At 47.9% G+C, this 26,383-nt stretch overlaps 1 protein-coding gene and 1 long non-coding RNA gene across 2 annotated transcripts; both read right to left on the bottom strand.

The window, feature by feature from the left end:
• Window positions 1-2,527: 2,527 nt before the first annotated feature.
• LOC128944407 (uncharacterized) lies at window positions 2,528-21,625 on the bottom strand. The gene is made up of 3 exons (XR_008483810.1): window positions 21,538-21,625; window positions 4,168-5,646; window positions 2,528-3,092 (listed from the first exon to the last, which is right to left on the bottom strand). It is a non-coding gene; the product is annotated as an uncharacterized LOC128944407 (long non-coding RNA).
• Window positions 21,626-21,752: 127 nt separating this feature from the next.
• PURA (purine rich element binding protein A) lies at window positions 21,753-22,703 on the bottom strand. Its single transcript, XM_054288050.1, has one exon. The coding sequence runs from the start codon at window positions 22,701-22,703 to the stop codon at window positions 21,753-21,755; it is 951 nt and encodes a 316-aa protein (XP_054144025.1).
• Between the last annotated feature and the right edge of the window lie 3,680 nt (window positions 22,704-26,383).

Raw genomic sequence — 26,383 nt, 5'->3', positions numbered from 1 at the left:
CAGGGCATCCTTGGCAGGCCAAGCTCTTCCAGGCATCCCTTGGCACTGAGCTTTGGCTGCCTCATGGGGACAGTTTCCCCAGCAGTCCCTGGGGACAGGCAGCTGCCCCCAAAGGCTCTGGGGCAGCTGGCCCTGGATCTGGGTCCCAGCTTGCCCAGGGGGTGCAGAGCAAAGGCTCCCCAAAAGTCACAGAGTCACGCTACCTTCCTCCTTTCCTGGCAGCAGAAATCACCCTCTGTCCTTGCCTCAGCTTTTGATTTCCAGGCCAGCTGGAATATTGTACATATTATAAAGTTCCCCACTTTCAGCATCTCTGCATTTTAGACTTGGAGAAACAAATCCAGGACAAAATAATTCAAGTATTCCTTTCACAGTTCCCATGCTCTGCTGGGTTCAAAGGGAAGCTCATAGGAGATGGATCAAGCTCATGGCAATGCCTCTTGATTGCAAATATGCATTCCTGAAAATCCAGAGCAGTTTCTCTTCCCAACACCTGCATGGCTGGATTGGGAGGGATTGGGCAGCTACCAGTTGGCTTTTGAGTCACTTCTCCATGTGAGCAGCAGTGGTGGAAGCAGCAGAAATACCTTCTCTGTTTCCCTAGGTCAGGAATGCTACCCTGGGGCATTTCTTTTTATCTTCAATAACCTACTTCAGCCAATTCCCAGAAAAATCACAGGTTCTCTGCAATGCCAACCAAACCAGCATGGAAGGAATTGCTTTGGTTGGGAGCCATCCTAAGGCAAGGCCAGTTCAGGATGCTCCCTATCTGAGTAACTGGAGCATTGCCCCATCCACTGAAAACAAATTTGAGCAATTACTAACCCCAAAACTTTGTTACCAGAGTTTCTGTCTGATGTTTAAGTTTGCTTTTTGCTTTAAGCTTTAAAATGAGCAGTGGAGACATGAGAGGCAGTGGGATCAATGCTGAGGGTTGTTCCTGTGTGCTATAGAGAGAGTGGCGGATTTGGAGTGGGAAATTAAGCTAAAGAGGAAGTATTTTCTTCCAAAATAAGGGCCTTTCATGGCTTGTCAAGGTGTAGAGCAGCTGTTTCCTGCTTCTTCTCAAGCACCCACCATTGGGCAGTGGGTATCAGCTTGGAGAAGCTCTGGCCCAGGTGAGTTTCCTGATGTTACTCAGGCAAATGGAGCCATTTCATCAGCGTGCTCTATTCCCCCCAAACCAGAAAGCAAGTTTCTAGGAATATACTGCTCATAACCATGGGCTAGCTCACAAAGGAGACAGAGATGTGTGTAAATATGCTCTTCAGAGGAGCAAGAGAGAGCAGAATAATTTCTGGTGGAAACAGTGTGGTCTGATGTGAAAGCTGCTGCAGTGAAAGCCCAGGGAGAGCTGGCGTGGTGCTGCAGGGCCCAGGGACGGATATCTCAAACCTTTCCAAACCAGTGAGGGAAAGAGGAGAGGGAAGGGGCAGGGGAAGGCCGGGGGAGGCACTGTCCACGTACACAGAGAGGGTCTGAGCCTCCGAGTGTGGGGTGGGGCTGGGAATCCTGCCCTGAACACGAAGCGTGAAATCCATGTCCAACAAGAATTTCGGCTGGTGCATAATGCGAGCACTGGATAGGTTTGGAGCCAGGGCTGTGGCGCTGAGAGCGTTGAATTAAACATGGGGTGACTCAGCGCTGGTCCGCGCCAGGCTGGGAGCGGCACTGCGGGGACAGGTGCATTATTGATGGTTTCATTTTCCCCAGGTTTGAGCACCAGGCAGAAAAGCAGCGGCTGCGGCGCTTGGAGGGGGACACGGTGTGGCCAGACTCGGCATTTGCAACGCCTGCCTGCTCTTGTGCTGCTCCTGCAACGGGGATTTCTGCATCCAGCCTCTGCACCTGCAGGAGGGAGCCCCAAGGCAGGGCAGCACCGGCTCCATCCTCCAGCCCAGAGCTCCGGGAGCTTTGGGGGCTGCACAGCCGGCAGAGAGCGGCCCTTGGGCTTGGAAGGTGTGAGAGCTCCTGAATTTGCCTTTGGCTTTGCTGATGATGCAAAGCCTTCATCTGCTTCTGGTGACTGCCTGCAGACCCAGGGTCCCTGGGCTGGGGACAGGGCCGGGAGCACAGGGTGTTCCAGCAGCCTTGGAGCAGCAGGAAGCAGGACCAAGCCTCGCTGGAACTGAGTGTGACAACTCATTACCTCACAGGAGGATGTTCTACTTCTATCCTAAAGCTTTCTGCTGTAAAAACCCATCCTGTGTCTCCAGGCCCCAGCCCAGCGAGCAGCAGTGAGTGCTGCAGGGCTTTGGGCTCAGCATCCTGTTCATCTCAGCTGGTTGGGATGTGAAGGGAAAGCCTCATGGAAAGGGTTGGAAAACGTGAGCTAGCACTCCTGTCAGGCCTTGCAGGGAGAGGCGTGGTTTGCCTCTTCCTCAGAACCTAATTTGAACCACAAGGATGCAATGAAAAAAAAAAAACCCAAAAACCTGCGTTGGAAGATTTTAAAGAACAGCTCGAACTAAAAAAGCAGCTGCCAAACCGAATTTCCATTATTAAAAATCAGCACTGATAAGAGCCATCTTAGATCAAATAATTTATTTAGTAATTCCATGTAAACACTTCAGATTTACTAGCAAATACAATGCTTGCTGTTCTTTTAAATAGATCATTCAAAAAATAAGAATCTATTATTAATGGCAGGTTGACTAGAGATCTCCATACTACTGTACAATAAGGAATTGGTTTTCTAATGGATTTAACATCTCGATTTTTCTTGTTCTGCATTTGCTTTACACAAAGCCCAAAGGACACAGGTTTGAACTGCTCCCTGACGATGCCACTGCGGCCCGGGGTGTTTTGGGGAAGGTACGCAGGCAACTCCTCCCATCCTGGCATTGGTGTGAGCTGATGTGAGGGTGGGGTGGCAGAGCTGGCGTGAACACTGTTCACAAACACATGCCTGTTCGGTCAGAAAACAGACAGGGAACGGTGGAGAACTTCTCTTTGGGATGTATAAAAGCAACGAACTCCATCGTTGGCATTTACTTATCAACACAGCAGTACACATACACGTATCCACAGTCTGGAAAAGCATCCTATGAGCTGGAGAAAGCAGTGGTTCTGAGGCTTGGTACACCAGTGCACTAAAACCAAAAGAATGATACCTTCTTACATAGTCAAATGAAAAATAAATATCTTTATTTTCTGCCTACTTTATTTCAGTTTTCAAATAAATTTTAAATAAATCTGTACAAAGTATACTGTTACAGTATATATTTGTAAGTGAACTGAAATGCCTAAGTGTAACAACACTACAGGAAAGCAGTAAAGATTGGCACATCTCTAATCAAGATTAACTTTTACACTCAAAAAATACCAACGCCTGTGAAAACCCTCAAGATATTTTTGGTATTTTTTATGCAAGTTGTAATGACAGACCAATTCTCCCCTGCCTTGAAAAGAAAATCACTTCTCACGGTTTTCAGAGAACATGAACATCTTTATGATGCTAAAGGGACACCATCAGGTGAAAAGAGAGAGAGAGATTTCAATTTTTTAAAAAGCAAACGGCTTTGGTCAAAAATGAAGTCAAGTCTGAGGTTTGTGCACGTTTTCCATCTCCCCGAGCTGCGGCCGGGGCCGGGCTGGGGCGGGCGGGGATGGAGCTGCTCTGGCCGGGCACACAGAGCCTCGGGAGAGGAGCTGCTCCCTTGCGAGCCACAAGGAATTCACACAGGGCTGCATTCTGTGGTTTCTTTTCCCCCCCAAAAGCAAGAAACTAAAATTGAACTGACAGTGTCCCTTTGCTCAAAATAAAGACTTCTGTGCTAGAGAGGTCAGGTACTGAAACAAACTTTTTCACTTTTTCACTTTTACATCTCAAAATTCAAGTTTTCAAATCCAACTGCAGTTATTAGATTCATGAGCTCTCAAAACCTCCTAATATTTCATTAAATCGTTCCCAACTGGGAACTGGGGATAAATACTACATATTAAGAGTGAGAGTTTTCTCTCTTAATCTTTCCAAAGATATATTCACTCAAAGTTTACATGCTGAAAGTTAATCTTACATTAGAATGTAATTGGCTGCAACATAAACCTATAAATGAATCAACTACCATAGATTAAACTCTGTTAAATATTTCTAAGTTAATAAAATATTGACAGTATTATAAAATTACAGTATTTACAATAAGAAAAATCTAGACTAATATATACCTTTAACAGATCTCTTCTCCAATTTGGGATTGCAACGGAATTATGAATATATGAACAATTTTATTAGAAAGTTGCATTGCAATTATCAGGTTTTCCATTAGAGCTAGAGAGGGTGAGCTATCACTGCCTTTGGAAAAAACAAAAAGTGACTTCTGGTGGTGGGGTGGAGCTTTTGAGTACCAAACTGGTAACAGGAGTCCTCCGCAAGACGTCTGAAGATAAGGTAGGACCAGCCTCAACTGCTCAGATTAAGGTTGTATTACAGAACTGCCAGCAATCAGAACCACCCAGGCTGCAAAAGGGGAGGAAAGGTAGTTTTCAGCTCAAAGTGCACAGCTGGAAGGGCTCCCCTCACTCTGGACTCCACCTAAGGCTGCAGGAGCTCTGATCAGCTCTCAGGAACCTCAGCTTGGGGTTGGTGAGGAGGAAACGAGCCACGGTGCTCCTTAAAGGGACATGGTTGGGCTGCAGCTATGCCAAAAACACCCCTGTCAACCATGGAGGACAGAACCAGGCTGGGCATTTGAGATTCTCTTGGACTTGCTTTTTTAGGAGTTTTTTTTTGGGGAGGGTCAGGAATGGGCTTTGGGTTGAGGGTTTTTTAAAATTTTTTTATTTTGTTTGCTTGGGAGAAAAAATTTGGCAGGGACTGTGCAGTAAACTCATTTTCTATCCCTCATCAGGTTCTCTGTTTCTGGGGTATTACCAAAATGTGCAGTGTTTGGGTGGCAAATACAAGTGGGGAAAAAAGGAGGCTTCAACATTCCCAAGTCAATTTGTCTTGGGATAAACCAAAAGCAATTTGAGTCCTTAAAAATCGCCAGCTGCTTTTGGGGTCTCAGACAACCAGTGATGTCCTTTTAAGGATCAGATCTTTCACTTGCCCTTTTTCCCAGCCTTGGAGGAGGAGTTTACAATGACTTTAGGAAGGGCCATGTTCACATTCTCTCCCTCCTCCCCATGTCACATCTGCTTTCTAGGAAAAAAGGGGGAGAAAAGTAAGTTTCAAACTCCTTTCCCGCCCTTCCCTCCCCCGGTCCTGCTCACAGTAAACCAGAAATGGCAGTTTTTAGTGTATATTTTGGGATCAATTATTTTTTCAGCCCCAAGCCTGAAGATGCTAGTGAGACCTACCCACAGGCTTTGGTGAGGAGGAGCAATTTAGGGGTTTCTACCAGTTCCCGTGGTGGGCAGGTGGGAACACCTCTGTCCTTAAAAGCAGGATTTAAAATGGTAAAAGAATAATTTGTAAACTGGAATCTACATTACCAACAGAAGGCTCTAGGTCCTGCGGGCTCCAGTTCCCAGAGATGCAGAGCAGGAAAACTAGAAAGAGAACTTGGTACCTTTCAACCACCTGCTGGGTTGTACTGGGAGGGAATGGGGAATGAGAGAGACAAAATGCCAACTGACCTTATAAACAAAGGTATGTTTAGGGCTTCTGGTTTCAGGAATAAACCGATATTTACTGGTAAAAGTCTGCCAAAAAACAAAAACAGAAACACAGGATTACTGGTAAATATTGGTTTATATGGAGAATTTAAAAAAAAATAAATAAAAAAAGAGATGTCATTGTGCTCCTGATCTCCATGTGCTCCCACGTGGGAGCTGAGAACCGACCCATGGCATCCCTGCACCCAGCAGTGTCTCTGGCACCTGGACACCTCAAACCAGAAGCCTTGTGTTGAGAGGGAAGTCGTGTTTGTTTCCCTTACTCCCCTTAAACTATGTGTTTCTGGATTCCCCCCTCCCTCCTCTGCAAGGCTGGTCCTATGGGGGTTTGGTTCAGGAGTGGGAAGTCTGCTTCCAAAAGCACTTGGAAGTGAATTTGTACATAATATGGTATCTCAGCACAAGGCTGCTGGGGCCTGAGCCTCGGCTGCTCCCTGAGATACCATAAAATATACAAGACTGAGTGGATATTTTAAATAAAGCATTTTCTTGTAAGTGGCATAAACCCATTCATTTTATTTACATGCTTATTTATTTCCAAAAATAGAGTTGGTCCACATTGGACAAAGAGAAATCAAGAAGCCATACAGTAGAAGAGTTAAAAGTCCAACATTTAACCAAAGTACAATGAAATTCCAGAAGTCTGTGGCTGACTTGAACCACAGAAACATACACATGAGCCACACAGACATTTGTACATAGAGCATTATATTACCAATAATATTTGCAAACATGAGGTCAAGATGGCTAAAAGACCCAGCAGGACTGACCCGGGCGTCCTGGCTGAACAGAAGTGGGTGCTGAGGGGCCCTCACTGCTGTGGGGAAACACAACTCTCCAGACATTTTGCTTCACGTTTGGTTTTTTTCTTTAACTGACAAAGTCCTAATTTTTCTGCCCTGGGGATCCAAATTGAGGACAGGGTGAAAGCCAACCCCACATTAGGAGCTCCCTAAATGCCGGGGTGCCGGGGGCTCAGACCTGCGGGACAGCGCGGGCGCCACAGGGCACCGGAACCCCACCGAGGGCAAACTCTGCCCTCTGCCTCTTGGCCTTAAAGATCACCTGGAAAAGAAAAAAATGGGCATTTATACCCTTGTGGTGTGCTGAAAAAAGGTCTGGATGGGGTTTGCCTTGAGAACAAGGATTTCCCTCCCTTGCCATGGGCAATTTTTGGCATTAGTTATTTCAGTCCTGTCTACCTTTTCTGGAAGATCACAAATATCCTAGAGGATGTTGCACTGACAGGTGAGGGAATAACTTTTTTACATTAAAAAAAAAAACAAACAAACAAAAACTTGGAGGATGGACAGCAGAAGAAAAAAAAACATAAAAAACAACAAATGGAAAAGATGCCTTATCTCTGTGTGAGGGCCCAGCTCTCTGGGTATCTCCATGGACCTCACCATGACAATATCTCAGTGTCTCCAAAGGATGGAAAAACAGACTTAAATGTCTATGTTCTGCTGCAGAGAATCACAGCAAGTAAAAGAGGGAAGACAGTTGTAGCACTTCTGGTACTTCTACAAACCACCCACTACATGGAGTAGAACCACACATAAAGGGTATAAACTAATTTTCCTTTTTCAAGTCATCTTTGACACTCACGCTATTAAGCCTAGTCCAATGTGAATGCTAGTACAGAGCTAATGTACAGAATACCAGCGATAATTATCAGTACCTAACAGGATTTAAAGGCAAGTTTACTCAGTACATTTATAAAAAACGCTAGGACCAGAACCAGAGCTCTGACAGCAGTTACACAAAGCAGCCGTGCAGGTCTCTACGAGGACAGAGCCTTTAGCACAAGTCGCTATGATCATCTGAGCCTGTGACAGACAACTCGATCTCCTAATTTGTTTCCTAGAACATCTCTAATTGCAGATGTGAAATACATTTGAAAACAGAGATGGGCCTGATCCTGTGCAGTTGGGTACATACAACACACCCCAGTGAAACTCAAAGCCCAAATTCCTAAAGAGAGAGCACAAGAAATTGTTGTCTTACATCAAATAACTATCATGCAAGCATACCACGATGGTTTTACATTGAGTAACTTCAAAGTCAGCTGGTATAATTTAAATAGAAGTGAGCAATCTAATGGATTTCTAGGGGTAGGGACAAAGGTTGTGCCAGTGACAACCACCTGATTACCAGGGAGAGCAGCACAGGGACACTGTGGGGCTCTGATGAGCTGTGGTACAGAGGAGCTCCTGCTCAGCAGCCCCACAGACCTGCAGCACATCTAGGATGTGCAGGATTCCTGTGGCAGCCTACACACCTTCCCTTCATTTACTCTACAGAGTTCTTCCTCCTGAATGAACAATTCACTTACAGCCTGGCACACTGATGAAGCATTAAAAATTACTTTTTTCCCCCCCCTGTTGCTGTTGCCTCACATATCCCAGGATCAGCCCCATGCTCACTGCACCAAACCTTATGCTCTTCTCAATTTTCCTGCCACAGCCAGGCTGGGGTCATTTCTCCAGTATAACCCAACCACTCTGCTCCTTGTCTTTAGACACAAACTCTGAGTGAAAGCCTCACAGTGCCTGCAGTTATCCTGCTTCTATTGCAAACTCCAATGACTTATCAAAACACTCACTCTTTGGTACCATGATCTACTGCAGACAGGGAAGGTGGAGAAGTCAGGGTACTTGCCATGACTCCTGGACTTTTAAGGAGCCTAAAACTAAGCCAGAGCAGCAAAAGGTTGCTGTGGCTGACTCCAGTTACCTGTGGGTTCTCTTGGCTCTCTTGGGAAGAGAGGTAACACAGATCTTCATGTGCACACACCAACAATCCCTCCTCAAGAACAAACCCAGGCAAGAGCTGGAAGATGCTGCCCAGACCTCTGCTCCTACTCCTTCCATTTCTGCCCATTATAAAAGTCAAGACCTCTGAGTTTTTCCTTAGTAAGAAGCAAACAGAACACAGCCACAATATCAGCTGCTGAGGCACACTCTGGCATCTGGCAGACCTGCAAGTCCAGTTCAAGGCAGGAATTTGAACTGGGTTGTTGCTTTACAGGAGAAATCTAGATTTCTCTAGATTACCCAGTATTCTGGACTTGTTTCACCCCTCAGACCAGACTTTGCAACCTGGACCTAGTGCTGTCCACCACACAAGTTTCATGAAAATGAACCTTTCTTCACCCAGCAACTTTGGGTTGACCAAACCATTGAGTGGAACTCTTTTGCTCAAAGGCTGAAGATACAGACCTGGAAGGCTTTAATCACCTTCTCTAACTAGACTTTAGTCAACCTTTTGCTTCCCAAGTGACAAATAGCAACTGCAACCAAAGAAGGACTCTGTGGTTGGTATTTCTCTTCTCATTGCAAGCCTATTTTTTATCCTGCTGTTTGTCAATGTGTTCAGACATTGTGGTAGGTGCCCCAGCAAACCAGACTGATCATAGAATCAAAGAATGGATTGGGTTGGAAGGGATCACCTGCTCCAACCCCCTTTCTATGCAGAAAGTATGTTGCTTTCTACCTCTCACACACTGAAGAGCTACAGCACTCCAGCTTCACCTTCTCAGACTGGAGTTCAGGGTTGCTGATCTGCAATTCCCAGTGCCCTGAGTAGTGCTTTAATTAAAAAAAAAAAAAAAAAAGAATAACCTGACATTAGGATGTTATCTAGTCATGGAGAATACTAAGCTGTTTTTGACAGCCCTGTTTTTGTTAGTACCTTTAAGAGTTTCAGTCCCAAGCTTTTTTAAAACCCCTTGATACATCTGTTGCTCCTCCACTTGAATTTCCTACTTTGCTCCAGCATCTCTGTCTCACTTGAGTTTCAGAGGAAGGCTCCTTATTCCACCCAAAAGGACAGCAGGCTCTCAAACGTGCCCTGTGCTCCAGAGTGACGTGGAGGAGTCACTTCAGCAGCATGAAGTAGTGCAGGAAATGAATTCTGCCTTCAGTCCTGCACAGCCAGATTTTCTCCCCAGCCTTGTCTCTGATGTCCCTCAGACAGCATTGGCTCCCCAAAGCCCCCTGCTCTGCAAGGCCCCTCCTAAACTGCTTCATTTCCCACTCATGGTTACCTGCCCTACCACATGGCCCTTCCAGTCTGCTCCTCCAGAGCTGGATTCTGTCCTTGGGTGGAATCCTCCTGAACTCCAGAAATCCCTTCCTTTATAAGTATTTTTAACGACAGTTTTAGGGTTGTTCATTCTTTCATGGCAGAGTTCTGCCTCACCTGGATGCCAGTAGCCTTCCCAGGTACCTGTGGTAAGTCTAAGACTTCATTTTTCTGATCTTCTCCCCTGCAATATTTTGGAAAAAAAGAGTCACATTTAGTCCAGCACCTTCTACCCTGAGAATGCTGAACCTGCAACTCAGTGACCCCCAGGTGGTCACTGCTACTTAACAACTCAACAATAATTGTATTTTGAATTATGTCTTATGTTTTAGTCCTGAGCAAAGGCTAACTCTAGACCAGGCTGTTACAAGAAATGATCCTTTAAGTAAATCAATATGTTTGCTCACCAAAATGTTAGCCAGTTCCCTTCCAAACAATCTGGCTAGATAGCATGGTCATAATAGAATTCACTTTTTCTAACAGGTTTATGAAGATGCATGAGCCTGGTTTTTTTTCCAAGGCTCATGAAATCCTCAACTTTCCTTTTGACTGGAATAGAAAACTTCCTAATACCTCCGTGTCATTAAAATACAGAATTTATATCCAACATAAATGTGGCTGTTTGGTCGTCAGTACTCCAATTTCCTCAGATTTTACAGCAACCTTTTATATGTAGTGTTCCTCCTTTATGACCTAACATACCTGTTACAATGGCAGGTAATGCAGTATCCTATTGATTTCCATCACCCCCACCATGTTTCAATCAGAGCAGCTGTGCTGAGGTTTTTTCACCACCAAGCAGTCTACAACAACTATTTTTGTCTCCTGTTTGCACCCTGTTGTGCAGATGTGCACATTCCTTACTCCAGCCCTGTCCCTCCCGTGCACACAACTCTGCTCCCAACCTCCAGCCCCAACACCTCAGCCTCCCACCAGCCTCTGTCCTCCCCAAACCCTGCCCACCTCCAGTGCCACCAGGCTGAAGTGGAAAAGCTGTGAAGTCACAGCTCCTCAATTCATGTCCCTGTCCCAGCCTTTTCCCAGGCACACACACAACTACAGGAACAGGCACTGCCACATCCTAAATTCTTCCTGGATACCCAGTTTAGCTTCCCAGGTATCTCAGCTTCAAGAATTCAGGTTTGCCCCCAACACTCTGATACCTTTCAAGGTTTATGTGTCCAATCAACAGGGAAACAGTTTGATGGATCTCCTAATCATTGGGAGCTTGTATTTCCCATCACCAAATCCTCTGCCATTCAGACCTCTCACAGCTGCTTTTCCAGCTTCTGGAGGCATCTCCAGAACACAAATCAACTCCTCAACCAAGGCTTTGGTTATAAATCACCCCTTCAATCCTGTCCAGTTTCAAGTCTCCACAAGGCAAGGCAGACAGTGCTGCTGTGGGAATGAACCCTGACCATGCTTATTTATTTCCAAAAATAGAGCTGGTCCACATTGGACTAGAAAAATGTCCAATTCTCTTGGATTGGACAATGGTTTGGTGCCATCTCTCCTCAGCAGCTCAGCAGTTCTGGCCTCAGGATGCTTCCTGCAGCCTGGAATGCCCCCACTTGTTGCTCCATACAGTATTTCATCAGCAGATAATCACTTGCAAAGCGTGTCCTCTCTGCACTCTTGTGTGCAGTTCTTTGTGCAATTAAGCCAATGTACTTTGATTCCCATAATTAAGCTAGGAATTTTACTTTATGACCATATAAAGTCCATCTTTAAACCAAAAATAGACTGACCGTTAACAGATTCTTTTTTTAAAATGACTTTAAACCGCCAATTAGGGACTTGCATTGGACAAGATAAGTTACATATGGCCTTGCAGAAGTCTGCAAGGACTCATTTTCCAGGACTTTAATTGACAGGTGAAGCTCAGAAGCCAACTTTTTTTTTTTTTTAAGATAGAATGAGCCTCTGATCACAGCAGATCTATCCACAAACCAAACTGTTCACATGCATGAAAGCAGAGATAGCTTTTACATGAATCTGCAGTGCTCAGTTCAGAGTTATTAATGACAGAAAATAATTCAAAGCCTTTAGTGCCTGCTTTGCTCAGACCTGCCTGGTTGCCCTTCAGCAGCCCCTGGCAACAGTGAACGTACTGTCATTTATTATTTAAATAAAACAATCTTTTTAATAAAAAGAAATTCTGACCCCATTTAAACTCTCTACCTGACAAGACACCAGCTTCTTTCCTTCACCTCTGGTGCTGCTCATGCAACATTTTTTTAAGCTGACCTGCCCACACAGCTTCTGATAAGCCAATGCTACATTGCCAGCTCTCCTCAGCATCACTCGAGTGGGAGGTTTAAATACCAGATTTCACAAAACCCTTTCTCCATGATTCCTAGCCCTGGCATTTCTTGAAGTATTGACAGATCGGCAAGCCTTCCCAAAAGTGAGCCAGCTGGACCTGCTTCTGCTGGACTGCTGCAGAGGGAAGAGCTGGTCCCTGAAATCCCAGCACTCACCTCTCGAGCCCTAGGTGAGTTTTGAGGAGCCTGGACCGGCTGACACCGATGTGCCGATGCAGACTCACCCCCTGCCCATGTGAGATGCCTGGGCAAAAGGTGAGCCCAGGCAAGTTCCAAACCTCAGCAGACTGCAGGCAATAAAGCCAGCAGCCTACATAGTGCTCACTATTGTGCAACCAGGATGGAGCACGGAGAAATAAAATGCATTCCCTAGGGAGACACCAGAGCAAGCACAAGCTGGGGGACAGCCACACCCAACCCAAGGTGGCTGCCTTTCCAATGACAATGCTGCTCCCAGACATTCCAACAGACAGGTCCTGCCTGAAGCACAACCACTGTCCTGCCCTCTGACAGCCACCTTTCTACCCAGAGTGAGAACAAACCTCCCCAAACCTCTAATGGCCCAACCTCGATGGGCACACAGCAATTTGAGCCTGAGTCGCACAAGACATTCACCAGTCACAGAAAAAACAACCACTGCTCATTTACTGACTCTCAGCTCCCAGCAACAGAAACTATCCAGGTCCATGATATGGACACAGCCCCCTCCAGCCTCACCTCAACACCACCCACATCAGCACAACCATGCTGGGGGGGATCAGCCCCACAGCAGCCACCCCAAACCCCCCATGCCAATGCTGGCCCGTGCATCAATCCAGAGCATGGTGGTGAGGATATCTGAGAGCCCAGGCTCAGCTCCCAGACCTTCCTGCAAGCATGACAGTGGCACCTCCCAGCCCAAATGCTGCCCTGTGTCAGTCAGACAGGATCTCCTGCCCCCACGGGGCTGCTGCACGGTGTCTGCCCCGTGTTCACTAACAGCCAAACCCACCGGGGTCAGCACGGCCATGGCCCTTCAGACACAGCTTGCAAGCCACTTTCACAAGCAATTCTCCATTGAAATCAACATCATGACTGGGATGACATTTCAACACAAGGAGGTTTTTCTCCAAAAGCTGTCTAAATCTCTCCAAGTCATGCACTTGCCGTCCCAGCGGCGCGCACTGGATCAGCTCCCACAGCAGCCACCTCCCTCCGAGGTCTCCCCAGCCAAGAGGGGCACATCCTTCCACACTGCAGATGTAAATCCACACCTCTCACCTCTCCAGTCTCAAACAGAAAGAATGAAGCAGGTTTTTCTTGCTTCCTGCATATTTCAAGATAGTGTTTCAAGAAAAAATGCTTCAGTGCCACAGCCAGGGAGACTCAGAAACTCAGACTCTCAGCAGAAACTCCCACTGCCAGTGTTGCAGTCAATTCTCTTTGCACTTCAGTCTGCTATGTGGCCCAAGACTCAGAAAGGGCTAAGGTGTGTATTTTTGCAAAGCTAATGTCAGAATGGACAGCTGATCATCAACAAAGCCAAGGAATTGTCTGAGTTCCTGCTGGGGAGATCCAGCAGATTCCTGTTAAAACTAAAAACCCTCCCAGCTGATGGCTGACCCAGAAAGGAGCAGAGGTTCACCACATGTCATGAACTCAAGAGGAGGTGTGGAAATGGCCAGGGTCACCAAGCTCAACAGCAAAGCAGGCCCTGCTCAGGACCTGACAGCTATGTTACCTGTGTTTGGATATTTCACTCTCCTGTGAGCTCTATCTTGGCATGATAAACCTAATGCCCACTGGTTGGTAAAACTTGTCTTAGTTAAACCCAAACTGTATCAGGTCTTGTGCTCTTAGGCTGCTCCAAGGTACCTCACACAAGGACAGCAGAATTTCCCTACCAAACCACACGCCCAGCTCGAGCTGCAGAGGTACTGCCACAGCCCAGGTGATGTCTGCTCACCCAAAACAAAACAACACCCACATGGCAAAATCTACAGCCAGCCTGAGCAGGCTGCACCTTGGCTGGCCACGGTGCCTTCCAGAGCAGAGAGCTCAGGACCAGATCCTGTCTCTGGGAGAAGGAGTGCCAGCAGTATCGATCTGCAGGGGGACAGTGAAGCATTGTTTGGGGATATCCAGCCATTCACTCTGTCTTGTTTTAATCAGTCAACATTCAAAAGACAGATAGTGAGGCCAAAAGTGCTCTATCTTTATCTTTTTTCACTTAATCTCCAGCTGACATTTTTTTCCCTGAAAACACGCCTCGTTTCTTGCTGTATGACTTCAACTCTCCCTCTCCTGCGATATTTTGCCTCAAACAGGCTACACAACCGGTTACTACTTTTATAGAGGTGGGAGTGACATGCTTTGACTCTTCCAAAACACAAAATGCTCATCTGGCTTCAGGCACCAAACTGCTACGATGGGGACCAGCAGAGCCACCCCAGCTGGGGAGCTCAGTGTCCTCTGCTCCATGATCCCTTGGGACCACTGCCTGACACCCCTCAGCTGCTTGTGGCAAAGAGCCACTGTCATCAGGCTCTCATGGGCTTCTCTAAGAGCTGTGCTGATGCTGAAGCACTTGCATGGCAGCCCAGGTGCTCCTTGGCCATCCATCTCTGCCACATCCCCTCTCTCACCTTGCTCCAAAAGCCTTTTTCCACCCTCCAGACACACAACACCTTTGCTGCGGCTGCTGGGAGCTCCTCCCCTGGACAGACTCCCTCACCTAGCCTGAGGCTGCCGGTTCAGGAAATGCCTTTGTTAGTGACAGCACCACGCCTGCCCCAACACCGACCTGCTCATCCTTTCCCTTTCGATGGACTCCTCCAGCAGCAACTTCTATGCAAACCAAATCGCAGTAAAATATCCAGAAAGCCATTGGAGAAGTAGCACTGTGAATCCCCTGCAAATGGATGATTTAGTCTTTACTTCTCTCTATCTGCAGCTGTTCTGCACTAACAACAAGCAACACACAGCCCAGAAAAGCCTCGTGGCCCACTTGTAATTCACAAGAAGTGGGATGGTTGCAGACCCTGATGTGAGCTGCCTTTCTCCCAGACTGCAGTGCTGCTAACACACAGCCCGTCAGGAACTGAAATGCTTTGGAAAGACAAGCAAAGGAGGATAGGCAGGCTAAGAGAAACTCCCAGAGCAGACCCAGGACCATCTGGCTTGAGCTGGGAGCAGAGCAGAGCAGAGCAGGGCAGAGCAGAGCAGGGCAGAGCAGGCAGCCCAGCTCCAGCTGTGGAGCTTCCAGAGAGGAGCATCCTTCCTGTGCCATCACCCCCAGCCATCCCAACCCAACACACACCTCTTCTGAGAAGAAAAAAAAATATCATGAACTTCAGGCCCAAAGATTAGGCTCTGGGAAATACGAGCTTTTAAAAAAGGTTATAATTTTGGAAGTCCATTTAAATTAACCTTAACTAGCTTTAAACTCTATATACGTATCTCCTTGCCACGCTCACAACCCACGCACATTTTGCAGTGCCAGTGAGCTAAATCATGTGCAAGCGAGCAGAGTAAAAGGAACCACAAAAAAATAAAAAAAAGCTCTGGGCAGAAACTCTCTTTCATTGTTGCAACGGCAAAGGAGATGGCAACAGCAGAAGGAATCAGGAATAAAAATGGAACTCGCTTGTTTACCTTGTCGGTTTTGTCAAAACATTGTGACAACGCTTTGCGTGCAGCCAGTTTCTCTGTTCTGCCACCAAAAATTCAGAGCCCTTCACCTTTCTTCACGCATTACAGGAGAAAGCCAAGAAGAGTAAAACTTTTAGGGAGAGAAATGAGTGCGCAAAAGATATAAAAAAGCCCAGTATGAGAATTTCAAACTACTGGGCTCCTCTTCCAGACAGTCCAAACACCACGAGGAACAGTGACCCTCCAGCTGCACAAGCTGAGTTAACGAGGAGCAGGCAGCCAACGAAGGAGGAAAGTAAGACAATAAAGGGAAAGTTTGGGTAAGCCTGACAAAAAGCAAAAAAAAAAAAAAAAAAAGAAGTAAAAAAAAAGCCAGGGAAAAAAAAAAAAGCTGCAAACCGAGTTTCTAAAAAAGACAAATTCTTGACAGTGTCTTTTTAAAAGAGAAACTCACAGTGCTTCAGGCAGAGCCCTACCTCTCCAAAAGCCACGCAATCCAGTAGGAAGCAGCAGGTTTTTGAAGGAGCAAATTGCACAGCTGTGGAAGAATTTGCCTTTACTGCCTTCTTTCCAACTCACCTAAGAGAGACTCAATGTCTACCTGGAGGACTAGCAAAACCGAGGAAATTGGTTGGTTCTAGTTAGACTTTTGAGGTTTTCATGCTTGAAGAGAGCCCCTAAAATGTAAACCTGTTTTAGCATTCTTGTACATTAATGTCATCGTTCTCCCTTGCTGACTCCCACAACTTCTGCCACAGACAAGTCAATCAGATTTGGTATATGCCCTGGGACAGGGAAGGGGAGGGCTGGGTTTAAAGCAAACAAGCAACCAAAAAATAATTATGTCAGTGCTCTGCAAGGTGTTGGATCCAAGCTCGGTGGATCTGCTGAAGTCTTCGATCCAAAACACTTGGCAATTTGACTTAAAAAAAATCAAACAAAAAACCCTTTGACCTGTTGAACTTAGAGAAAAGCAAGTGGCAGACCTTGGAGGAAGGGCGACAGCGTGTGAGGGTGCAAAAACATCATGTGCTGTAGTTCACCACTTTAGAAGAAATCAGAGTTTTGCTTTGGTTGGTTTTGCTTTTTCTGAAGTGCCAGGGAAAGGCGCTTCCCAAAGGGCGACTTTGGAGTTTACGGGCGCCAAGGTGGAAGCGTGGAGTGAGGACATGCCAAAAACGTCAGGTTTGCATAAACCTTTCTGGAAAAAGTGCACCGTGGTTTTAGGAAAAATGCATATCTACCAAATCTCCACTGACCAGGGGCCACTTGTGCACGCAAAGTTGCATCAATTGGCAGCATCAATGCTGACATTTTTGCCTTCTCCTTCCACCCCCCTCCCCAATTTTTTCTTTTTCCTTGGGAGACACAGAGCGCCACTGCATTAGAACGTACAAGAAATGAAAACAGTGAGTACGACTGATATAGATCCATTGACTTTTTATTACAAATGTACTTGATCACTTGGCTTCAAAAAAGTTTAAATCAACCCCTATTTTCTGTACGCCAGTACAAAGTAAAATCTATTTTACAAATTAAATACCTAAAAATTTGACAAAAATATTAAAGTTTGATGGAAAAAACAGTTATAAAAATCTTAAATCCCCTTTTAAGAAGATAAGAGATAACATTCCCTCCCAACCCCCACAGTCCTGTTATACAATATTAATAGTCATTTTTTTAGAATAGGTAGGTATGTTATATCTTGCTGTTAGCATACAAGTCACTCTAATAGCTTTATCTGTATATACTCCAGTTAGTGCATGAATGTCATCTGATTGAATATAATCAACTATCTTTAACTGATCCCTAATTTACATTTCATAGCTTGCATAGTTTGAAGGGACAAAGGTTACACTACAGCTAATCATAAAAAAAGGTGGTTACAGTGCTATTTTTAAAGGCAACAAAGTAATTGCTCCCAAAAAAAAAAAAAAACAACCCAAAACTAAACGAAAAGAAAGAAGTTACCGGTCGGCTCTGAGCAGGGGTTAAATCCCCGGCAGCAGCTCTGCCTGGCTCACGGGGTGGGCTCTGCGCCCGCCCGCTGCCCCCTCTGCGCTTCCCCCAGCCCCGGGACGGGTCGGGAGCCGCTCTCCCGGCAGCGCTACGCCCAGCGCATTGTAACCCCTGCGAGGGATACGCGCAAAGTGACACTGTCAAGTATTTCTTTCCTTTTTTTCTTTCCAATTGAATTTTCAAAAAACGAAAAGCCCTCCGCGTACGGGCGCGCCCGGCTGCGAGCTCGGAGCGCTCCCGGTCGCCGCGGCCGGCCGGGCTCCTGCTCGCCCGCCGATCCCGCCCGGCCCAGCCCGGGGCTGCCGGTACCGGGGCTCGGGGCATCCCCGCAGGGTCCGGCCGGGCCCCCCGGCTCCCGGGAAGCTGCTGGCTGCTCCCGCCGCAGCATCGTAAGCGGGACCGCAAAGAAGAGGCAGGAATCAACAGCGGCTCGTGCTGTTTCTTTTTTTGTTTTTTATTTAAATTCTCAAAGACAGAGCAATTTCATTTTTTTGTTTTCATTTTAACAAAAAAAAAAAAAATAGAATTTGAATTCGGAGGATATTTCCCCGTTAGCATAAAACCACTTAAAAGGTGGTTGTATTTCAATGGTAAATTACTTGACAGTGTCCCTTTAACTTAAAAATAAAATAATGTCAGTATTGCAATGAATTTCAAGTTTTCTTGCACGTAGTCATTATAAAGTAGCTTTTATCATGCTCTTGGACCTATTCTACAAGACATTTAAAAGCATATCATCAAGGAAAATATAAGGCATACTTCTCAGGAATTAGGTATCTTGGCACATTTGAGCATACTGTCTTTTTTTAAAACAACACATATGGTCAAATATACCTTTCTTCTTCTAACATTAAACAGGGTTTTCTGTACTTTGTTTTAAATACTGAAATATTAGAGCCTTGGTAAAGTACCGAGCACCTCCGGGAAAACAAAAATTAAAACAAAAAAAGCAAAAAAAGAAATCCGATGAAAACTAAAACAACGAGGAGCAAAATCCCACGAATCTTTACAGTCATTTTAGTCTTTCGTTATCATCATTCATCAAGTCCTTGAACATACAGAACGTGCGTTAAAAGAAGAAAAAACCAAAACAAAACAAAAAAAAAAAACACCCAAGGAAACACGCAGAAGAAACCCAAAACGAGACAAAAACTGACCACAAGTTCTCGGCCACTGTTCACAGAACTGCCCGCGGGCTGTCCCAGGCTGAACTGCTTTGACCGGACCCGCGCGGCCCGTGCGCTCCTGCAGTCAGCCGGATCCTGGGCAGGATCCGGGCGGCGCGGGCGAGGAAGACCACGGGAGGAGCCTGCCTCGTTAGCGATGCTGCCAGGAGCCGGCAGGGACGGAAGGACACTCCGCCGTGCTCTCCTCGCCTCCCGGCACTTATTGCTGGGAACGCACCGCGGCGGCGTTGGAGCTACGGGCGCCGGAGCGCGTCCGTCGGCAGCGCGACAACTTTGGGGAGGGCAGCGAACAGCAGGACCGAGACAATCAATCAAGTAGCAAAAAAATAACACCAAAGCAATTAAATTCCTAACTACGTCTAGCAGCATGGAGAGTGCAGTCCCGACACATCACAGTTGAAGTACAATAATCGCTGGAACTGCCCATCCAGAGCCTCCGATTCAGAAGCAGGTTATCAGACACATGTTTACATGCAATTGAGAACCATTTCAAATGTCACATTACGCACTCTGAAAAGCTTATTTCACTACTGGGAAATAGGAAAAGTGCACATTAAAGCAATTTTAAACATTTCCAGTGATTGTTTAAAAAGAAACAGAAACACCTCGCTACCAGCGGCTCGTGTTTAACTTTCTGTGAACACTAACAGCAAACTTCTTTCAAGGGCAATAATGCATGGTACAATGGAAACAGCTTGTTTTGACACTTACAGTACATCTCAAAAGAAAACCCCAAAAAACAAACCAACAAAATAAAAACCCCAAGAAGAAAAAGGGAACTATAATTTCAACTGGGAATAAAATGACAGCAGGAAATCAAATTCTTTAAAACAAGCTTTTTTTTTGTTTTCTCCCCACCCTTCAGAAACTCCATCCTTGCCCCTCGGTAAAGAAGCGCTGGCAGCTCCTGCTCACACAGGAGCAGCTCAGATCTACCTGACCCCTAACTCAGCCAAGACCATTCAGCAAAATGATTGCATTCCCAAAAAACTTCCGAGTGGAACAAGATTCTAGTTTCTCTGAAATGCTCTCTACTGAATTCCAGCCAAGAAAAGAAAAGAAAAGAAAAAACAAAAAATAAAGTTTTGTTTTCACTGTTTAAGGCATCTTTTTTTTTATAACATTTTCTCTTCACTCGCAATGATGATAGTCATGCAGCAGTTTAATGATAAAAATATATTAATATTTTACTATACAGCAGCAAGAAGTTAGTCAATTAAAAGCACACCAACTTTTTTTTTTTTTTAAGAAAAAAAAAACATAACTGAAAAACAACGAAGACAACCTGCAAAAGTCTATTATTATTCTTCTTATTATTACAATTTGGAGAACACACCTGGACAGATTAGTGTTCTGGCAAATCTGTGTTTCCCTAGCCTGGGCTTGGAGCAGAGCCCGCGCCCGGCGGGAGCTGGGACGGGGAGGGCAGGGCACGGCCAGGCTGGCCAGGTATGTAGCCAGTAATAAGAACTAGCACCACAGCTACATGGAAATCCATGACGGACACACACACCGGCTTGGCTTTCACTGTCCAACCAAACTCCGACCCCCATGGCTCAGTGGGATCACGCTGCCCTCGCTGCACTGCTTCCTAACAGGCCTACGGGAGTGAACAGGGATCAAAGCATCGCTGCGGACCTCGCCCGAGCTCGGGAGATAGTGCTAGTGCCAGTGGCCACACGGAAAGACTCGCTACCTGCTGTCCAAAAACAGGTGGACTGGAAACCGCTGCACGTCAGGTTAAGTACTTTTAAGTACACAGAATAAAAAAAATATATTATGAACAATACAAGTACATCTCATATACACAATAATGACAATACGCCTACTCAGTTGTAAACCAAACAGGTGCAGAAAAAAAATATTATGGGAGGAAATTCTTTACTTTTCGTTTTTTTTTTCTCTCTCTCTCTCTCTTTTTTTTTTTCTTTTCCTCTTTTCTTTTTTTTTTTTTTTACTATTTGAATAACTTTGGTTCAAACGTAAAAATCACAAGTTAGCAAATTTCATTTAAATGCCTTTTTTAATAATTTTTCTTCATGTTCACAGAAGTTTCACTGACCATTTTTATATGTTTAAGGTCCAGATGCAATGCATATTGTATAAAAGAGAGCACTTATTGTTTACCTTGCATGAATTAAACCTACGTACCTTTTAACTCTACAAACTTCTGCATAACATTTAGACAAAGCTCAGACACACAGCATGCCTAGCCCTCATATATATATACACATCTCTAATCACAGGTATATAGGGTGTCAAATATACTATAGTAACCTCCATGTAAGGTTCGAAATTTGGTAACAAAATGAGAAGAAAAAACTAAAAATATTATTTTACGTGTTCTAAAATATCTCTTTTTTTTTTGTGCTAAAGTCAAATGTTAGCTCAACATGAAAAGGACTTTTTTTATATAATTCAGCAATATTATAATCTTGACCATTTTTGCAAACACTTTTAATAATAATAGCTTAAACGTGTACAAAAGTTCTCGGTTAATTAGGGAAATAAACACTCAGTTCTTTATATTTTTAATCAAGTAGGAAACACAGTTCATATATAATGTTATTACTTTTTTTTTTGACTCTTTTTTTTTTTGTGTGTTTTGTTTTTTTTTTTTTTTCTGTTTTGTTTTGTTTTGTTTTTTTTTTTTTTTAGCAGCTGCTTACTGTTTGATACGGTGGGTAAAGTGGAGGAACATCCAGCGATGGGTGGCGGGTCTGAGGCGCTGCTGCTGCCGGGCGGCGGGGGGGGCGCCGGGCGGGCGGCGCGGCCGGGGGGGCTCCGGGCGGAGGGGGGGCTCCGGGCCGCCGCCCCCGCGCCCCGCCGCCCGCCCGCCCTCCCGCCGGCGGCGGGGCCAGTCCGCGTCCCGGGGGGCGGGCGGTCAGTCCTCCTCGGGCTCCTCGGCCTGCAGCAGCGCGCCGGGCGGCCCGGCGGCGGCCGCCTCGGCCTCGGGGGGCGGCTCGGCGCCCACGGCGGGGGCGGCGGCGGCGGCGGCGCGCTTGTCCCGCTGCTTCTCCTGGATCTTCTTCATCTCGTCCGAGTACTTGCAGAAGGTGTGGCCGAACTTGGCCCAGACCTTGTAGGGGACGGTGATGGAGTTGCGGTAGGTGGGCTTCACCTCGCTCACCCGCATGAACACGCCGTACTTGTTGGAACCCACGTCGAAGAAGAAACGCTTGTTGTCCACAGTCAAGGAGGTGCCCTCGGGCAGCTCGGCCGGCTCCTCCTCCACGCCGTAGTCGTCGATGAGCTTGGCCAGGGCGTCGCGGAACTCGATGAGGCCCTGCGCGGGCAGCGCGATGGTCTGGCCCTGCGTGGAGCCCAGCCCCGGGCCGCGGTTCACGGTCTGGCGGACGCGCAGGAAGCGCCCGCGCTGGTTCTCCTTCAGATCCATGTAGTACTTGCGGTTCTCCCGCACCAGGAACTCGCTCTTCAGCGCCCGCCGGGGCTCGTCGGCCGCCTGCGCCAGCTCGGGGGGCTGGCTGGGCCCCAGCTGCGCGTAGTGCTCGATGAAGTCGCCCAGGTAGTCGCGGAACTCGACGGCCACCGACATGGAGAGGGTCAGGCGGCTCTTGTTGCCGCCCGCGCCCACCTCGGCGATCTTGAGGAAGCGGCCCTTGGCGTTCTGCTTCACGTCCAGGTAGAAGCGCTTGTTCTGGATGTCCACCCGCTTGGAGGCCAGCTCCTGCGTCTCGTGCTGCAGCCCGCCGCCCGGGCCCCCGCCGCCGCCGCCGCCGCCGCCCGGGCCGCCGCCGCCCGCGCCCGGCCCCCCGGCGCCCGCCGCGCCCCCGCCGCCGCCGCCCTGCTCGCTGCCGCTGTCTCTGTCCGCCATGATGCCGCCGCCGCTCCGCCGCCGCCGCCGCTCGGGCCTCGCCCGCCGCTGCTCGCCCCGGCGCGGCCGCCCCCGCGCCGCCGCCGCCTCCTCCGCCGCCGCCGCCTCCTCGGCCGCCCCCGGCCGCCGCCGCCGCCGCCGCCGCCTCCTCCTCCTCCCGCCGCCGCCGCCGCCGCCGCTGCTGCAACAGCCCCCGCGGCCACCAGCCGGCCGCGCTCTCGCGAGATCTGCCGGAGCGAGGAGAGGGCGCGGGAAGGCGGCAGAGAGCGGCCCCCGCCGCCGGCCGCCCCGGCGAGCACGGCGGCAGTGCCGCGCCGCCGAGCGGCCGCCGCGGGTACTGCAGCTGCGCGCTCCCCCCGCGCACCGGCGGCGCCGCGGCCGAGCCCGCTCCGGGCGGCACCGGCACCGGCACCGCCCGGCCCCGCCGCTGGCACCGCCGCTGGGCCCGCCGAACCCGCGCTCCTGCTCCCCGGGGACAGCCCGCGGGGCCCGGGAGAGCCGCCGGGTTCGTGCTCCCCGCGGCGAAGCGTACGGGAGAGCGCCGAGCAGCGGGCCCTCCTCCCGGCTGGGATGCCCGGGGTGCCCGGGCGGGATGGGATGGGATGGGATGTGATGTGTGTTTATTCGGGGTTGGTGATGGAGTGAATTAATCGGCCTGTGGCGTGGCGCGGGGCTCGGAGACTCGGGAGCGCCGCGGGGATGCGGAGCGGGGGGATCGGGCGTCCCCCCGCAGCGGGGGTTTGGAGGTGGGGCTTGGAGGTGGGATTTGGGAGGCTTGGAGGTGGATTTTGGAGGTTTGGGGGTGGGTTTTTGAGGTCTAGGGGTGGGTTTTGGAGGAGATGCTTTAGCTTCTAGTCCTTGTTTCCAAACCCTCAATTTTAAACCAGCTCCAGCCCAAGTAAGGATGTTTTCTCCTGATGCTGCAGGCCAGGAAGCAAACTGGTAGGATTGGCCTGTTCCCTGCCTGCTGCTTCCAGGACTGCTGACTTCTGGGGGAGGCATGAATGTACCTCTAGCATCCCAAACCCCCTGCAAATGTTGTACAAAGAGTGGTGCTACGAGGTGAATTTTGGGGTGGCCTGTGGAATGTGCTTGGCACACAAATGGATTTCTCGAGGAGACAGGGAGTGAACTGCTGGGCCATCTTGTTGCGTTAAAGGATGCTCAGATATCGCAGGAGGAACCCCAGCCTGCCCCATGGCTGTGGTTAAAGCCGTGGTAATGGCGACTCCATGGTTAATTAAAAAAAAATACACAGAGAAACAGTTTCCTTTTACCACAGAAACAATATTTCAGCACTGGCCGAGCTGTAGCTTGCCAGCTGTCGGAAAGCCCTGAGTGCTGGGGATGTGCTGTGCTCTCCGTGGATGCTGGGTTTGGTTTTCAGCCTGCCTGAACTGTCCTGGGTGTTTCCTGCGTGTCCAGCTTGGCATCCTCACGCTGCCATCCCCATGGCAGGCTGCAGGCGGGTGCTTTGGCAGCCCCTCTCTCTTGATTTGCTCTTTTTATCCTCAAGTCAAATGACATCAAACAGCCGAAGCCGCGGCCTGTTGCTGTCACCAGCAGGTGTCCTTATGGATGAGCCACGCTTTATCCATGTGGCACAACTGGGAACTGCATGGGGAGTTGTGTTTGTGCCCTTGCGGCCAGTCTGTCTGACTGGGGTGCAGTGAAAATCGCTGGTGCTGAGGATGCTGGCCAGCACAGAGGTTATTTTTGCTCCCCAGCACAGGCCAGTGGTGCCTTTTCAGGATTGGCTGTGGTCCAAGTGGACACCAACAATCCTGGAACAGCCTGCCAGTGTTGGTGCTTTGGCGATGATGTTTTGTGGGATTCTGCTTGCCCAGCACCTTTCGGTGTTGGAAGTCACAGCCACCACCTAATGCTCTGATTTTCTGCCTGAATTTGACTTGAATAAGGCATTTGCTTATTGAAGTAAACAAAACAAAGGAAAAATGTTTTTCTTCCCAAAAGACAATATTTTCAATGGGAGGTCTACCACAGCAGCCCACCCTGGGGACCCACAGGAGCTTAAATTGGTCTGCCCAATGCTAAAACAAGATCATGTGGCCAAGGCAAGCTTGGGATGGCTGCTGAATGAGGCAAGGTGCAAAACAGGATAGACCAGGGTGATGGATCAGTGCAGGAGGCAGGGGATTCCCTCCAGACATTGTCCAGGTTTGGACTGGGATCTTGCAGGGAGCTCCTGGTCACAGGCTGCTATCAGGGGCTCCCATGTGGTTATCAGCCTGCACACTGTGCTGCCTCTGTGGCTTCTGCTGAAACCCATCCCAGACCTCTTTGCTCTGAAAATCAGAAATCTTTTCATCTCCAGTCCCACAACTCTCAGTTTGGAGATTTCACAAGATTTTCTAACAGCTTCTCTCCTTCCATGTGTCTCTCAGTAGCAATTACACCCCCTTCAGCCCTGTTCTGATAGCCTAAATGAGACCAAATTCAGGTAGCTTCCTCTCATAATATAGTCCTCCTTTCTTTGACTATTGTAGTCATTTTCCACACCAGTTTCAGTTCTTTGGAAAGATAAGGGAAAAGATTTTCAGAGTTGTGGCTGGGATTTCAGGCTTAAGATCAATGGGCCTTTTGTTTTGAAACCCAATTCAGTGGGCTTTTAAGAACATATCTGATCATTAGTGTGAGCATCTCAAAGTTTGGAGCCCCAGCCTGTAATCCAGCTATGAAACAACAACTCCGCTGACTCCAAGGACTTGTACAAACATTTATAATCAACAGGAGGCAAGCTAAGAGCCATTCAAACAAGAGATAAGATTAGTAGCTGAAGTGGCTGGGCTGCAATTGTTATTGTGCAAGTCAAGGAAAAGGCTGTCACAGTCGGGGGATATTGCCAAGCAAGATTCGTTTGAGTCACCGAGTCGTTCTTCTCTCACCCGCTGGCTGAATTCTCCTGCAGGTCTGCTCAGGCTGTTGGGTGATCTGCTGGGTTAGGAGGTGACTGAGTTTAGACTTTTTTCCAAGTTGTGTCAGATATTTCCCTTGGTGCTGTTTTTGTCCAGCAAGAACTCTTTCCACCAGGAAAAAGGGGAAAAGGAAAGTTCAGAGAACTTCCTGTGCTGTGATGGGAGTTGGAGCACTGAAGCACCAAAGCCAAGCTGCTGTTGCCATCTCTCAGATGCAGAGCACTCAGACGGGTTTTACAGCCACTGGGGGATGTCTGGGGCTGGGTGAAGGCTCAGAGCAGCCCGTGAACAGGAACCTGTAACAGGATGGTGAAAGCTCCCTTTGCTTTCCATCTGGGTCCTCCTTGGAGCCTGCCTTTGGAGAGAGGAGTTCAGCATGGCTTGTCCACTGCTGTGGGGCATTGCTTACCCTGTGAACAAGCCCCATCGTGTGCAGCAAACAAGAAACCAGCACACAACATGTGAAAGTCATTTAGGAAGATGGGAACGATGAGCGGTGCACACAATAGCGTCGCTATTAGGATCTGTCGATCCTAATTAAAAAAATACTTCTCAATGAAAATTATTTATAAAAAGAAATCACAGTGACCCTAAATCAAATTATTTGTGAATGGTTTTTAGTCTCCCAGATCAGTTAAAACTCCTGTGTTAGTCACTGGACGTCATCCAAGCTACATGCTGAATGAATAACATCCCTGCCAAATTTCATTTTTTTTCACCCTCACCCAGTTTGGCACAGGACAG

The sequence above is a fragment of the Melozone crissalis genome, unplaced genomic scaffold (assembly GCF_028551555.1).
Source record: "Melozone crissalis strain CALT ecotype California unplaced genomic scaffold, PUWL_Pcris_2 ptg000061l_1, whole genome shotgun sequence".
In the NCBI taxonomy this organism is placed as follows: Eukaryota; Metazoa; Chordata; class Aves; order Passeriformes; family Passerellidae; genus Melozone; species Melozone crissalis.
The sequence above is the reverse complement of the archived record's forward strand: the minus strand, read 5'-3'. Positions and strand labels throughout refer to the sequence as shown.

Excerpts from the sequence above, each read along its gene's own strand:
- PURA (XM_054288050.1), bottom strand. The coding sequence starts at position 22,703 with ATGGCGGACAGAGACAGCGGCAGCGAGCAGGGCGGCGGCGGCGGGGGC.